We start from the raw sequence: 16,278 nt of genomic DNA, 5'->3' as shown, positions 1-16,278 counted from the left end.
TATTTTTGTGCTGGAGATTGAACCCAGAGGCACTTAATGGCTGAGCCACATCCCCAGCCCTTTTTATATTTTGAGATGGGAGTCTCTCTGAGATACTGAGGCTGGCTTTGAACTTGCAATCTTCCGGCCTCAACCTTCTGAGCTGCTAGGATTACAGGCATGTGCCACTGTGCCTGGCTCCTGAGTTTTTGAATGATTGATTTATTGATTGGTACTGAGGATTGAACCCAGGGTCTTTAACCTGGTAGGCAAGAGCTCTACCACTGAGCTACTTCCCCAACTCTTTATTTTTATTTTAAGACAGGGTATTGCCAAGTTACCTAGGCTGCCATCAAACTTGGAATCCTTCTGCCTCAACCTCCTTGAGTAGCTGGGATTATAGGCATATATCTCTGCACCCACTATATGCTAATATTTTTTAAAAGAAATTTAGTTATAACCAGTGATAATATCATTTTTTGAGAATCAAAAAATGTTTTGGTCAAATTCATGCCCTAGTGTGCAATTTTGGCACAGTTCACTATATATTTTAACTCAAGATTCTTTAAAAAAAAAAAAAAAAAAAAAAAGATTGTCCTTTCAATAAACAGATTCCTCTTTTGTAGTCTTTTTTTAAATATATTTTTTAGTTGTAGTTGGACACAATATCTTTATTTTATTTATTTTTATGTGGTGCTGAGAATCAAACCCATTGCTAGACGAACACTCTACCACTGAGCCACAACCCCAGCCCCATTTCGTAGTCTTTTTTAATAAAATGGTTTCTGGTCCTCATGGTTCTTAGCACACTGGATCCTATCCCTACCTTTATGAAATTTACATTCTATGAAAGAAAGGGTGGCAATAAACAAATACAAATAGCTGAGTACTGAGAAGTTCTATGAAAAAACTAATGTAGCAGGGTATAAAGGGCTATAAAAAGGCTAGTTACTGTATTGTCAGGGAGCTCATCTCTGAGATGGTAACAGTTCATCTGAATGAAGTTAAGGACTAGTAATGTTGCTGTCTGGAAGAAGAAAATTCTAAGCACAGGCAATATCAACAGCAAAGGCCCCAAGTTAGGAACGTAGCTGGTATGTTCAGGCGCAGGAAGAAAACAACATCTTGGAATGGACTACCAAGGAGGAGCCAGATTATAAAATTGTAAACTCATAAATGAGCTAAGGCAAGAAGTCAGAATTTAAAATTTTACTTATGATGGGAAAACATTGGGGCATTTTGAACAAGGGAATCATTATCTAATTTATAGTTTTAGAAGCTCCTTTGGGCTGCTACATGATAAATTCATACTTGAAAAAAAAAACAGGAATGGAAGTAGAAAGAAGACTTAAAAGTCTATTGAAGTAGTTCAGGTTAGGAACTACTAAGGTGGTCTAGAGTAATAAAGGTAAAAGAAAGTGATCAACTTTTGAGATAGTTAGAAAGTAAAACTTTGGGGCTGGGGATATGGCTCAGAGGTAGAGTGCTCGCCTAGCATGCATGAGGCACTGAGTTTAATCCTCAGCACCACATGAAAATAAAATAAAGATATTGTGTCCACCTGTAACTGAAAAAATAAATATTTTTTTTTAAAGAAAGTAAAACTGATACTACTAATAGAGTGTGAGGGAATCAGAAAAGTCAATAACAACCCCTAGTTTTTTACTTGAGAAATTAGAATGATATTTTCATTTACTAGCATTTCTTACTTCTGAGTAATGGGAGTATGGGTTGGTGTTTTACTCTTTGTACTTTTAAATTCCCTTCCTTCCCAAAAATCATTTAAATGCATGTTTCTATAACCTAAAAAGTTAATCCGGTGAAATTTTGATATTTTTATATAGCCATCTGTATTCAAGGAAAGACTCTGCAAGTTTGGCTTTTTACATTGATTTGATACCAGTGGATTTTTCAAATAATTCTTAAATGTCATTTTTTCAGTGAGAATGCAGATGCTCTTGCTCAACTTTTGACCTTGACAAGATGGATACAGACTATTCTGGCCAGAATATCAGGTTACAATATGAAACATTCTAAAGGTTTGCTTAAATTTATGTTAGCTGTGTGAAAATTGTCTCAGAATCATTGATTTTTTTTTTAAAGTTATTATTATGGTGAAATATAGTTCACAAGTACAAATTTGCTGAATATCATGAAAGACAGGTTTCTAAGGCCAAGACTAAATTTGATCTATATCATTTTCTTAATGCAGTTGTTTTTCATACTGTCTGGCAGAATAGACAGTGATTAAAGTCAGACTGACTGATTTAAATCTTAGATCCAAGATGTATTCTAATCAGCAATTTCACTTACTGGCTCTGTTGTTCTTGGGCAAGTTACTTAAGTTCTCTGTGCTATAATTAAGAGAGAAGTGTTGGCTATTAAGGCAATGTGCTTAAAAAAGTATAAGAGGCATTTTTAAAATTTAGCAAAGAAAAGTGTTTTTCTTTATTCAGCTGTGAATCAATAAGATGAAGAAGGCAAAGTACAATTTTTTGTTTTTGTTTTTGTTATTATTTTTCTCTTCTTATTTTTTGAGATTGTGTCTTAACTGTGTTGCCCAAGCTGGTCTTGAACTCCTGAGCTCAAGTGATCCTTCCACCACTGCCTCCTGAGTAGCTAGAACTACAAGGCAGTGCCACCATGTCCAGCTTTAAAAGTCTTTTAATTCTCATTCCCTCATTGGAGTTAAAATTGTCGAAAACTGTACCTAGAAAATATTTCAGAATATTTCTAGGTGTTTTACTCAAAATATTTATGTCTTATCTTTATCATCCATACCCACATGTATTTGTCCAACTATTTCCTGATTATTTCCCCCTCTGCCATGCTTTAACTGTTTACAACCTTTTAGTTATGTGCATTTAGGGAAAATGAAGAATGTATACAAAAGCTAGAGATCAAAAATAGGAATTATGGTTTTATTTCTTAATACTATAGTAATCTAAGTTATCGAGTATTAAGTGTTTAATTGTACTGTACATAAAAAAAAGCATTGTAAAGGCTTTATGTTCTCTGCCTCATCAAACATGTATTTTATACAGTTCAGAGAATGTTATAAGAGGAAATAGCATTAATAACCATATTTTATAGTATAAAATAATAGGTCTTACAAAGCTTTAAAGAAGAAATAGATTCATAGAGCCTAAAGTAGTAAAGGAAAATGTCATGGAGAAAGTGGAATTTGAATTAACTTTGGATCAGATTTGTATGTGTGATAGAAATAAAGGAGAGCAATCTGGTAGAGAAAGGAGAAAACATTTTTAGGGAAGTATGAATATGGCATTTTCAGAAATGTAGAAAAAAGCTGGCATACCTGAATTGAGGGTACACAGTGGAGAATAAGAGGCGAGCACAGGGCAAGGTTATAGAGGGATATGAATAAAAATTTGGACTTGGTTTTTAGAAGCAGAAAGAGGGAAGACAATAGTTGGCAATGAATGAGTCTGGCAGTGATCTATCAGTTTCCTTTCTTCCTCGATTAACTTAATAGCAAAACCTTTTTCACAATTGGTGAATATAGAGTAACATTCTGTATGCTGAAAAACTCCTTTTTTTTAATTTTTTTTTTAATATTTATATTTTAGTATTTGGCGGACACAACATCTTTGTTTGTATGTGGTGCTGAGGATCGAACCCGGGCCGCACGCTTGCCAGGCGAGCGCGCTACCGCTTGAGCCATATCCCCAGCCCTGAAAAACTCCTTAATGGAAAAACTTTTTTTTTTTTTTTTTTTTTTTTTTTTTTTTTTTTGCTAAGAAACAATTTAGGGCATGTACTTACCATTTGCCACTTCTTTTCAGCAGTAAAAAGTAAGCATACAAGGCTCTTCTCATTCTTTATTTTTAAATGGCTTGGATATATGTGAATAGTTTCTTTTTATTTATTTTTTAAAAGTAGATGAACATCCTGATTGTACATCCTTATATTTAGGTCTCAAAAGTTCAGCCTTAGCTTCACATGTTTTTTGTCATTTTGGTCTTTAAATGATTTAACTGGAAGTCTTAAACATGGCTTTAAGTGGAAAGATCCCTTTATTATTTATCAGACAGCATGACTAGAGGACAACAATAAAAAATACAAGTGATTAGTGTCTTCAAGAATACTAATTTTTTTAGACTTCTGTATTTTTAATGGAAAAAATTACTGAACATAATCTAAAAAAACTGTTGAAATAAAGAACTTAAAGGAAGAAACCACAGAATGATTTAAAAATTTTGAGCAAGTGACTAGCATTTTTTTCTGGTAACTATTTTTTTTTTTTAAGGTTGCAAAAAGAAAGAGAAAAAAGAGTATAGAGAAAATAAATATTTGAGGAAATAATGACTGAAAAGTCCCCACATTTGGTAAAAGATACACATTCAAGTAATTCAGTGTACTTTAAACAAACTTAAAACCACTCAGACTATCATAACCAAACTGCTGAAAACAAAAGATAGGTTATTCATTAACATATACTGCTTTGCTAAGAGGATACATATGCAGTGTTACTAAAAATGGAAATACAGAGGAAGAGTTGCTGATAAGGAAAAATAATCTACTAGGTAAATAGCAAAATGCAGAACTGCATTGTATAATATTATCTTTTGTTCAAAACAAAACAAAATGGTATGTGTAACATTTCTATGGAGAAAAGAATATCACCCAAATGTCCATGTTATTGTCTGGTGGGAAAAGTATAGGTGGTTTTATTGTTCATTAGCATTTTCTAGGTTTTCTAAAATGATCATGTATAATTTTTTTTTAAAAATTATTGTCAAAACTAAAGTTATTCATTATTTTTCTTTTTCCTTTTAAATTATTAGGAGAAAACCCAGTAATTCCTGTCTTGTTTAATCAAGGAATGGGAGATTCTACTTTTGAGTTTCATTCCATCTTGAGTTTTGGAGTTCAGTCTTCGTAAGTATCTAAATGGTTAAAAAGTTTGTAAATGGGGCTGGGGTTGTGGCCCAACGGTATAGTGCTTGTCTAGCATGTACGAGACCCTGGGTTCGATCCTCAGCACTACATAAAAATAAATAAATAAAATAAAGGTATTGTGTCCAACTACTTCTAAAAAATAAATGTTTAGAAAAAAAAGTTTTTGTAAATGGCTGTGAAAATAAGAATGGGAAATGATTCTTTCCTCTTTCTTTTCTTCTTTATTTGTAATTTTTCCTTTATCCCATTTTTCTTTCTTTTTCCCTGGAGTTTTATTTGTATTAGTAAAATTAAGTGGTTTGATATATAATATCTCTAGGTAACCATTTTTGACCAGCAAAAAAATGCCAATTCTGTATGGATCAGAATTTAAGAGACTTTACTTAAAGTCACATTTTACTTTCCCTGAAAAGCCTCAAGTCATACCCCTGTACTCTCATTTTTTGTTTTTTCCATGAAAACAAAACTAGGGGCTGGGGTTGTGGCTCATGGGGCTGGAGCTGGGGCTCAGTGGTAGAGTGCTCACCTAGCACAGGCGAGGCCCTGGGTTCGATCCTCAGCACTACATAAAAATAAATAAATAAGGGAATTGTATCCACTATAACTAAAAAAAAAATATTTTTTAAAAAAGAAAATAAAACTAAAAGCAATGTGCTTCCTTACCTACTTCACATGGATATTTATGTGATAACACTTCAAAAAATATAGTATGCCCAAACCAGGTATTATTATTTTATGAATATGACTATCTAGAATACTTTTCTCTGGTTGTATTCCTTATTTATATTATCTGTCCCATTACTACTGAAAATACTTATTACAAGTAGAAGTTCTTAAAACCAAAAATTATCACTCCAAATACGTATTATTTGTCACACATACACATAACACACATTCACACACATACACACCACACACACCCCTCTTATCGATGAGTATGGAAGTATTTCTTGGTCTCTTTCCTGATCATCAAAATGTATTAGGTCAGATCTGTTTCCTTTGAATTTTATTCCCCAGTTTTTCCCTTTGGATCCGAACTCTTCCAGCTATAATCATTTACTGGATCTTTAATGATAAAGTTATATGGGTCATTATCATTGTATAAGAGATATTTAGCTTTTCCCATCTTATTGAATGAATCTTCTACAGGGGTTCTAATGTGTAATTGGACAAAGAACAGTTTACTTAAGTCAAAAGGAGTTGTTTCTGTTGCTTCAATACCTAATGAGCCTTCTTGGGAAAATAGCCCTTTTTACTAAATTATTGTGTAACTTTTTTTGTTTTGTTTTATTTGTAGGATCAAGTATTCTAATAGTATCAAGGAAATGGTCATTCTCTTTGCCACAACAATCTATAGAATTGGACTAAAAGTGCCTCCTGATGAAACAGATCCTCGAGTCCCCATGATGACCTGGAGCACATGTGCTTTCACTGTACAGGCAATTGGTAAAGTCTGTAAGAAAACTAGCTTGAAAGCTGGGCACAGTGGCACACACCTGTAATCCCAGCTACTCAGGAAGCTGAAGCAGAAGGATAACAAGTTCAAGACCAGCCTGACCAACTTAGTGAGACCCTGTCTCAAAATAAAAGGGCTGGGATATAGCTCAGTGGTAGAGCACTTACTTACCTGGCATGCAGAAGACCCTAGTTTCTATTCCCAGTATTGTACACCTAAGCCCAGTGACTCCAGAGGCTCAGGTAGGAGGATCCTAAGTTTAAGGCCAGCCTAGGCAACTTAGTGAAACCATATATCAAAACAAAAAATAAAAAGGGCTGGGGATGTTGCTCAGTGGTAGAGTATCCTGGGTTTGATCCCCCAATACCAGAAATATTACAGGAGCAGAGTAGCCGGGGAGGGAGGGAAGAAGGAAAGAAAGAAAAAAAATTTTTGGTTTGGAGATTTTAGTGAAACAATTTTGATTGACTAGAAAATTATTTCTTTTCCTGATGGCACAGAATAGTTTGCCTTGCTTAAGGATTACTAATATTTCAGTATAGTAGTGTGGCCTGATGCCATTAGGTCTGATAATTTTTTTTACATTGATCTCCTTTTAACTACCATAGTGACCATAAGCAGCACAAGTTAAAATTATTTTAGGGCTGGGGTAGTAGCTCAGTGGTAGAGGGCTAGTCGCATGTGTGAGGCCCTGGGTTCGATCCTTAGCACCACATAAAAATAAATAAATAAAAATGAAGATATTAAAAAATATTTATTTTAAAGGGATAGCAAGAAGTACACTATAGCCAAAAAGTGGCACATTTATGACACTAGGTCAAGAATAAGTAGCAATGAAGAATCAACTCAGAAATGCCCAGTAATTTTTGTTTCTTTTATACTTTGAGAGAAAAGAAAAAAAGGGCTGGGGCTGTAGCTCAGTGGTAGAACGCCTGCCTTGCAGGTGTGAGGCACTGGGTTCAATCCTCAGCAACACATAAAAATAAATAAATAAAAAGATATTGTGTCCATTTACAACTAACAAAATAAAATAAAAAAAGAGAGTAAAAAAAAAAAAGAAAAGAGAGGGAAACCAAAGTTACCTAAAAACCTTATCAGAAAAGGGAAATCTGAGATAAGAAGAGACAGATTAGCAAACTGAAACTAACCAGGTCTGAAGGGGAAGGCTTCCGTCAAATTTTTTGCCATGTTGGAAATTTCCCATCAAAAAGCAAACCAGTGAAAAATCACTTAGATTTTTAAATTAGCATATTTGCTCATTACAATTACAAGATATAATACTACATAGAAGAAAATAACAACTCTTCTTTTTTGGGGGGTACTAGGAATTAAACCCAGGGGCACTTATTTAACCACTGAAACACATCCCCAGTCCTTTTTTATATTTTATTTAGAGACAAGGTCTCACTAAGTTACTTAGGGCCTTGCCAAGGCTGGCTGTGAACTCATAATACTCATGGATCCTCCTGCCTCACCCTCCTGAGCTGCTAGGATTACAAGGCATGCACCATCATGCCTGGCAATTAAGAACTCTTTGTTGGGCTGGGGATGTGGCTCAAGCGGTAGTGTGCTCGCCTGGCATGCGTGCGGCCCGGGTTTGATCCTCAGCACCACATACAAACAAAGATGTTGTGTCTGCCGAAAACTAAAAAATAAAAATATTTTTAAAAATAAATAAATAAATAAATAAAATAAAAAGTCAATTCATTATCAGTATTTAAAAAAAAAAAAAAAAAGAACTCTTTGTTCCAGCCACTTTAGATCTACTGTGTATTTTATTTTTGATAATAATTTTTTAGGAACTCACTGTATTTTCTACACTTTGAAGTATTTTTATAACAATATGCTGTTTTATATTTTGAATTAAGTGCATGGACGCCTCTTTATTACCCAAAACTTTCCTATAGCAGTAGACATCAGATTTTAGGAATCACTTCCATAGTTTTGGTGTTATCTTCTTTTTTCTATAAATATGTTCTAATTCATATATATATATTTAGTTATAGATGGACACAATACCTTTATTTTATTTATTTATTTATTTATTTATTTTTATGTGGTGCCGAGGATCAAACTCAGTGCCTTACCCTTAGCTAGGCAAGTACTCTACCACTGAGCCACAACACCAGTCCCTGTTCTAATTCTTTTTAAATTATACTTAAAAGATTATAAAGTTACATGCATTTGCCTTACACATTATTTTTAAGCAAAGTGAGTTCCTGTTACATATAAAAATTACTTTTAAAAATTTTTGCATAAAAAAGATATTAAAGGGTGGACCAGGCTGGAGTTGTGGCTCAGTGCTAGAGTGCTTGCCTAGTATGCATGGGTTCTATCCTCAGCACCACATAAATATAAAATAAAGATATTGTGTCTACCTAAAGATAAAAAATAAATATTAAAAAAAAGAAAAAGAAAAACCAAACACAGGTATTTTGTTTTTTTGCTAGAGTTCTATAGGAACTTTATAGTTTATACTAGTAATTTATAGATTGCTACATTTGCTTCTCTACTGTTCTCTCAAAAATGGGGAAATTTTGGCATATACAAACAAACAATAAAACATTGAAGAAAACTGCAAATCATCTGATCAAAAATATAATTAATTTAGGGCCCAGGGATATAGATCGGTGATGGAGCTCTCCCCTAACATGAGCAAGGCAGTGGGTTTAATTACAATTCTGCATGCCTATAATCCCAGTAACTCCAGAAGCTAAGGCAGGAGAATTTTAAGTCTAGCCTAGGAAACTTAGTGAGACTCTGTTTAAAAGTAAAAAATTAATAGGGCTGGAAATGTAGCCCAGTGGTAGAGCACCCCTAGGTTCAGTCCCCAAGACCCCTCAAAAATACATATACATGTAAAATTCAAGAACATTTAATAGAAACTAAATACAATATATAATTGTAGCAGCATTCTGGATTTATTATTTTTATGTTTTTCTTATTTTTTAAGAAAATCTATTGGGTGATGAAGGAAAACCTCTGTTTGGAGCACTTCAAAATAGGCAGGTATGTATATTTCAACAGGGTTTATGAAATTCGTGGAATGCTTTTTTAAATCTCTTTTTCTGTAAAGAACAGCAGAATTTTGTAGGGAGGTAAAAAAGAGCTGCTTCAGTCTCATAGGAAATGGCCTATGTTTTGCACTTTACAGATTTACTCAATCTTAGTGGTTAAATATATTTCACACAGAGATTTCAGGTGATACTTGATTACTTTTCCTCCCCTTCTCTGTATATTGACAAATCAAAAACCTGGCATCTCCTGAGTTTTTCCCTCTCGCTGATTTTTCACTATCATATTGCATTAAATATATGCTGGTTGAGTTAGGAAAATTATTATACTGAATTCAGGAATAAAACTAAGCCATGATTCCTTGATGGATAGATACTACACAATTTACTTCTGCCTCAGGCCACCCAAAGCCTTTTAACATAGGCAACCCTGGAAAACAGTATTAAAGCAATGTGCTCAGTAGCCCTGTGAAGATAAATGGACAACTGAAGATTCCCTAAACTATTTTCATTCTAACCATTTTCCTCTTACTTTCCCGACAGTCAGCATAGCAGACTTGTAGTCCACAGTGTGCTTCCCATCCTGCTATTAGGGAAGCAGATGTATTTCACTGGTTTTCTTACCGTCATTTTAGAATTTCTAGAAATAATTTGCACTGGCTTCAATAGAATAAATTGGCCAGACATTTAAGAAAATGACACTGAATAAAATGGATAGTCAGCCAAGCGCACTTGCACATTGCCTATAATCCCAGCCAAATACCCCTGAGTTCAATCTGATACAATTAAAAAAAAAAGAATATATATATGTATGTATACACACACATGTATTAGAATATAAGTATATGATATATAAGTGTGGTGTCTTTCTTCATCATTTCACATTTTATCTTCCTCTTACTTACAATCTAGCATAATGGTCTGAAAGCATTAATGCAGTTTGCAATTGCACAGAGGATTACCTGTCCTCAGGTCCTGATACAAAAACATCTGATTCGGCTCCTATCAGGTACAGTCTTCTGAATTATTATGTTTTTAGTTACGTGTATTTTTCTACTGCATTTCTGGCAATGTATTTCATTAGGAAACAACATAGTACAGTAATTGTTAGAACTCACTAATGAAATCTTAATGCCCATAACAGATTTACCAAAAATAAATAAATAAAGCACATAGCTATCACATTAGTACTTGCAATTTTGTTTAAAAATCAGGTATTTTCCAAGTATTTTTAGCTTATATTCTTTGTATTCACCTAGACATTGAAATAGTATCCTCAACCACTAACATACTTGTTTCCCAAATCTGGTTAGAAAAGGGATAGACTTGGATAGAAAGAGATAGAGCATTTTAAAATTTTATTTCATTGTTGAGTCAAAGTCATGTAAAATAATAGAAATGCTAATTGTGATAATGTCAGAACTCAGGCCTGTGTTGTTGTTTTATAATAACTTTATTCTATTTATGTTTTTATGTAGTGCTGAGTATCGAACCCAGAGACTCACACATGCTAGGCAAGCGCTCTATCACTGAGCCACAACTCCAGCCCCAGGCCTGTGGGGTTTTTTGTTTGTTTGTTTGAGAGATAGGCTGTAACTATTTCTTGATGATTTTCTTGCAGTTTAGCAAGCTAGAATTATACTAAGGGCCCATATGATATTCTCAGTATAAAAATAAAAAGGATGTGTTTACATTTTGGTGGTCTGCATTTCCATTATGCATTTAAAGTCTACAACAATAATTCCTCTGGACCCAAACAGGTCAGCCTTAAAAAGAGCTATTTATAAATCAGTTTGTTCATAAATTCAAAATGTCATGAAAGGGGGTTTCAGTTTGTTCTTCCTAGATAAATTCTTATCAAATAAGAATTATATGAGTTTTTTAAGTTTTAAAGCCAGATATAGGGTTCTCCCCCCCCCGCCCCCCGGCTAATTAGCAGTCATTTTTTCCCCCAAGATAGAGCAGCTATTTACCTTGAAAAATTGTTGAGATCACTTTTTCCTCTTTATTGATCCCCACAAGCCTCTTAGGAATCTCTTCTTGAGTATCTTTCTGCTCACTCTGATGATATGGTGATTCCACAACTCATCTAAGGCTGCCTCCTAACTTTCATTAGAACTTTACAATGCTTAGTTTTTATTTTTTTCAAATTAGTTTCCAGTTATTCCTGAATTAGCTCATGTTACCAGGAATCTAAGATTGAAGTATTCTCCTAGCCACACATTTCAAAAGTTGTTTGTTTATGTCGCTTTCTTTTTTCTCTTGTTGGCCAGTTGCACAGGCCCAGAACTTTTCATGTTATACATACCTGTCTTTGTTCTTATGACCTCTTCCTGTTATTGAACAGTTTATCATATTTACATAGTTCTATTTTGTTTTTTAATCTTTTGGTATCTCTTTCATTTCATTCATAATCTAGATACCTTGTTTTACTAGGACTTCCAAGCAGTCTCATTGCATTTGTATTTATTGCACATTATGGGATTTATAATATTCAAAATATCTCAAAGTAAGCACCAAACCAGAAGACTAAACATCATTACAGATGACAGAGTCTAAGATGATTATGACAGCTAATAGTTTCTAATTAGCAATAACTGAGGAGATTGATGTGCTTTGATTTGTACTGTAACTTTGTGTGCCTATTATGAAATTTTTTCATGCAATAATTTATTAGCAGGGGCATCTTTATTTATAAGGCATTGAAACTATAAATAATATATAAAGAAATATAAGATGTGGTCCCTGCCATGATAAGATTTTTTTTAATTAAAGAAAACATTATAACACATTAGAATAGCCAAATGTCCATATGTCCCCTTTACAAATACATGTTTGAAAAATTGAGACAAGAAAGCAATCACTATGGGTCTTTGTTGTTATCTCCTCTAGCAGAGGGCCAGATTTGAACTTGGCCCTGAAGGGAAAGTACATAATAGACAAGTTTTGAAAAATAACTTTGCCAGGTGCAATGGCACATGCCAGTAATCCCAACAATTTGGGAGGTGAGGCTGGAGGATAGTAAGTTTGAGGCCAGCTTCAGCAACTTAGTGAAACCCTGTCTAAAAATATGAAAAGGACTGGGGATGTAGCTCAGTGGTAAAGCACCCCAGGGTTCAACCCAGAAGAGTAATAAATAATAATAGTTTTTATTAAGATAGAATTAATTCCTTTGTTGTAACATAACATATAAATCATTCCTGTTAATTTGATTTCTTGATTTCATTTCCTTGCTACTCTTTCCTGGACTCTGTGGTTTATTGCTTTTCCTTAGATACTGACCAGATATGAAAGATCATAGCTTCTGATCTATCTGCATTTCCCCCCAGTCATCAGTTCACTTAAACCATTATCAGTTTTATTAAGGAGAATCTTCTGCATCCTCATTTTACCTAAATTGCTTTGCACACTCTCCCTGCTTCCCACCCCAATCTGTTCATATAATTCATATCATAGAACATTTAAAAATGTGTAGTTTGGGGGGATGGATGTAGAGAGGACTTTTTAGGAAAGCAACCCTTCTTTTTCAGCATTTTTTGGGATGTGGGTTCACTGCTGGAGATTGAACCCAGGGCTTTCTGCACGATAAGCATGCACTCTACCACAAAGCTACAGCAACTATTTCTTGAACAATCTCTTATTTCAGTTATCTTCGTTCATTCACCTTTTCCTCCTAAATCTTATCTTTCAACCCTTAAATTGTATTCAAGGCTTTCTTATAGCCTTTTTATCGGTTCAATTTATCTCTTTGTGTTTCTTATATCTTAAAGGTACGATATACTAGTTTCTGTATTTTATAACTGTGTTATATTTTCATCTTAGGTGCTTTGGTTTGCATTTTATTTAACTCCATTGTTATCTTACTAACGGAAATACATTAACTTTTTGTTTTAGTTGTTCTTCCTAATCTAAAATCAGAAGATACACCATGCCTTCTATCTATAGATCTATTTCATGTTTTGGTAAGTGTTTAGTTTAAAAAAAATTTTTTTTTCCCCTTACTGGGGATTGAACCCAGGGTCTCAAGCATGCTAGGCATGTATTTGTAAGAAAAAAATTATTTTTAAGTCACCAAATTTGTAATTTTATGTTTTCCTCATTCAAATTTATGCTCTCTGTTCAAGATTATAAATTATTGGTGTTCCAATGGGATATTACTCAGCCATAAAGAAGAATGAAATTTTGGCATATGCCAGTAAATGGATGGAATTGGAGAATATCATGCTAAGTGAAATAAGCCGGTTCCAAAAAACCAAAGGCAAAATATTCTCTCTGATATGTGGTTGCTAACCTACAACAATGGAGAGGAAGATTAGAAGTTCTTTAGACTAAACAAAAAGCTAATGAAGGGAAGGGAGGAGGGATAGTAATAGGAAAGACAGTAGAATGAATCAGACATATCTTTTCTAGCCTTGTATATAAATATATGATCAATGTAACTCCACATCATGTACAACCACAATAATGGGATCCTAATTGGAATAAATTATACTTATTCTATGTATAATATTTCAAAATATACTTTACTATCATGAAAAAAAATAAATTATTGATATTAAACCTAAGTTTAATAACCTGTTAAGTTTGTTCTCTTATGCATTCTGCTTGTAAGTAAATATACATTTGACTGAGATGATCAAAACCACTTTAAAAATGAAAGTACATTTGTATTTTACTTTGTAATTAGTCTTGTTGGTTATATTAGTTTATATTTATTCAAACAAACTTTTACTAAATCTGTATTATGCTTCCTTTCTCTCCCCTCTTTTTTTTTTTTTTTTTTTTTTTTTGTGGGGGGATGGCCGGTGATGGGGATTGCACTCAGGGGCACTTGACTACTGAACCACATCCCCAGCTTTATTTTTTTGTATTTTATTTAGAGACAGGGGTCTCACTGAGTTGCTTAGCACATTGCTTTTGCTGAGACCAGCTTTGAACTCATGTTTCTCCTGCCATAGCCTCCCAAGCCGTTGGGATTATAAGCATGCACCACCGTGCCCGGCCTCTCTTCCCTCTTTTCTTAACTTTTTTTATTATTATTATTATTATAAGCAGTGAATGACATGATGAGCTATCTTTAAAAATCATTGTTTAGTGATAAGGACCAGGCCATAGGTGCATTTAGTCTTTCCCAAAACATCTATGGACAGATGGCAACTAGACTGTGAGTTTCTTGCAAAACTTTTCCATCCTTGTGATGATCTCATTTCTTTAAAAACCAAGTTTTATAAAGGAAGCAGTGGTGAGGTTGGGAGCATGGAGTTTGCAGTTATAGGGTTAACCAGCATCCCTACCCCTACCCCCATCCCCACTCTCACCACCATTCCTCTAGGCCTCTACTGGGTGATTGTCAACCCTGACTCTTTTGAAGTCTCCTGGAAAAATTTGGAAAGAATGCTGATAATTGGACCCTATCCCCAGAGATTCAGATTTGGTTGAACTGGGTTGAAAGTGTAACAGTTCTCCAAGTGATTATCATGTTGAATCATCTGTTGAACCACACAATTAACCACTATCTAGAACACAAATGAGTGAACTCAGAAAAGGGATAACATTTGCAGATGACCTTTGTCTTCCATTTATAGTACATTATAATCTAAGGTATTCTGTTGAATAACTAGAAGAAAAAGTGGTCATTTTAAAAATAAACATACCACAAACAGTGCAGCATCCATAGCCCTTTGCATTTAATTATGAGATTAATCTGTCTTTTGTTGTTACCCATGTTGATGCCCATTTTTCTCTCATAGGTAGGTGCTGTGTTAGCATTCCCATCCTTGTACTGGGATGATGCTGTTGATCTACAGCCTTCATCAATTAGTTCTTCCTATAACCACCTTTATCTCTTCCATTTGATCACCATGGCACACATGCTTCAGATACTTCTTACAATAGACACAGGTAAATCTCTCATTGGGGTGCTCTAAATGTTAATTTATAAATAACATTTGCCTCTGTTCCACTGGCAAATTTAAGTATGCTTATAGTTAATCATATTTCTAAGTGTTCTGTTATATCTTTTGTTGAATGATTATTCATCTGTTTCTTTACAGATGCCATTTAAACATACAAAGGTAGAATAAGTATGAAAAGGATTATTATCTGAAGATACTTGATTGCCTAATTTGTAGCTGTTCTGCAGATATTCAGAGACCATTTAAATCTAGTCCCCCACCCGCCAATTTCTCATTTTCATGGTCTCTCCAAGATTTCTCTCTGTCTCAGTAGTCCTGTCCATGAAACTATTCTTTTTTCCTCCAGCTAGAATGGGTGGTATTTTGTTCACTTTGTAGTATACACCATATACTCCTGTTTTGTAGTTATTTACGATTATAGCTTATTATTGTTTCCCTGCTTTTTCTTTCTCCCTACTTCTCCATCGTCAGTTTAAGTTTCCTAATGGAAGAGAACAATCAAACTCGAAAATCTTCCCTGTTATCAAGTGTCTAGCAACCTTTGTTATACTGAATAAATACTCGTTGATTTTTGAATGAATGTGCAATTGAGAATACATGAGTAATGCAACAGTATGAAATTATAATTATCCTTTCAGAGTCTGATCTTCAATAGAAAATGAAGTTTGGTTTTAGCTAGAAGTGGCCAGTAAGGGTTACTGAAAGTTCAGATAAGTTAGAAGACAAACAAATAATTAAAGTGATATTAGAATAAAAATTAGCACATGTGAATTTACCCTTTGGTCCTCCAATTCCACTTCTAAGAATCTATCGCATGCAGTAGTGGTGCATGCCTATAGTCCTAGCTACTAGAGAGGCTGAAAAAAAAAGATTCTCCTGAGCCTAGAAGTTCAAGGCCAGCCTGTGCAGCAGACTGTCTTGGGGGAAAAAAAAAATCTATCCCCAAGCTTCTCTAGGGCAAAAATATGAAATGACATAAGTATAACATTATTCA

At 34.2% G+C, this 16,278-nt stretch overlaps 1 protein-coding gene across 3 annotated transcripts in view; it reads left to right on the top strand.

Annotated features, from left to right (window-relative positions):
- Window positions 1–16,278, top strand: part of Ubr1 (ubiquitin protein ligase E3 component n-recognin 1) — a 152,052-nt gene that overhangs the window by 114,771 nt on the left and 21,003 nt on the right. For 2 of the 3 annotated variants that reach the window (XM_076850652.2, XM_076850654.2), the window contains 7 exons: window positions 1,921–2,018; window positions 4,785–4,878; window positions 6,197–6,345; window positions 9,309–9,364; window positions 10,282–10,378; window positions 13,264–13,331; window positions 15,120–15,270. In XM_076850652.2, coding sequence (XP_076706767.1) covers window positions 1,921–2,018; window positions 4,785–4,878; window positions 6,197–6,345; window positions 9,309–9,364; window positions 10,282–10,378; window positions 13,264–13,331; window positions 15,120–15,270 — 713 coding nt within the window. The remainder of the gene's footprint in view (window positions 1–1,920; window positions 2,019–4,784; window positions 4,879–6,196; window positions 6,346–9,308; window positions 9,365–10,281; window positions 10,379–13,263; window positions 13,332–15,119; window positions 15,271–16,278) is intronic. The other variant, XM_076850653.2, reaches the window with a different exon arrangement.

This window comes from Callospermophilus lateralis, chromosome 3, assembly GCF_048772815.1.
Source record: "Callospermophilus lateralis isolate mCalLat2 chromosome 3, mCalLat2.hap1, whole genome shotgun sequence".
Lineage (NCBI taxonomy): Eukaryota > Metazoa > Chordata > Mammalia > Rodentia > Sciuridae > Callospermophilus > Callospermophilus lateralis.
The sequence above is the reverse complement of the archived record's forward strand: the minus strand, read 5'-3'. Positions and strand labels throughout refer to the sequence as shown.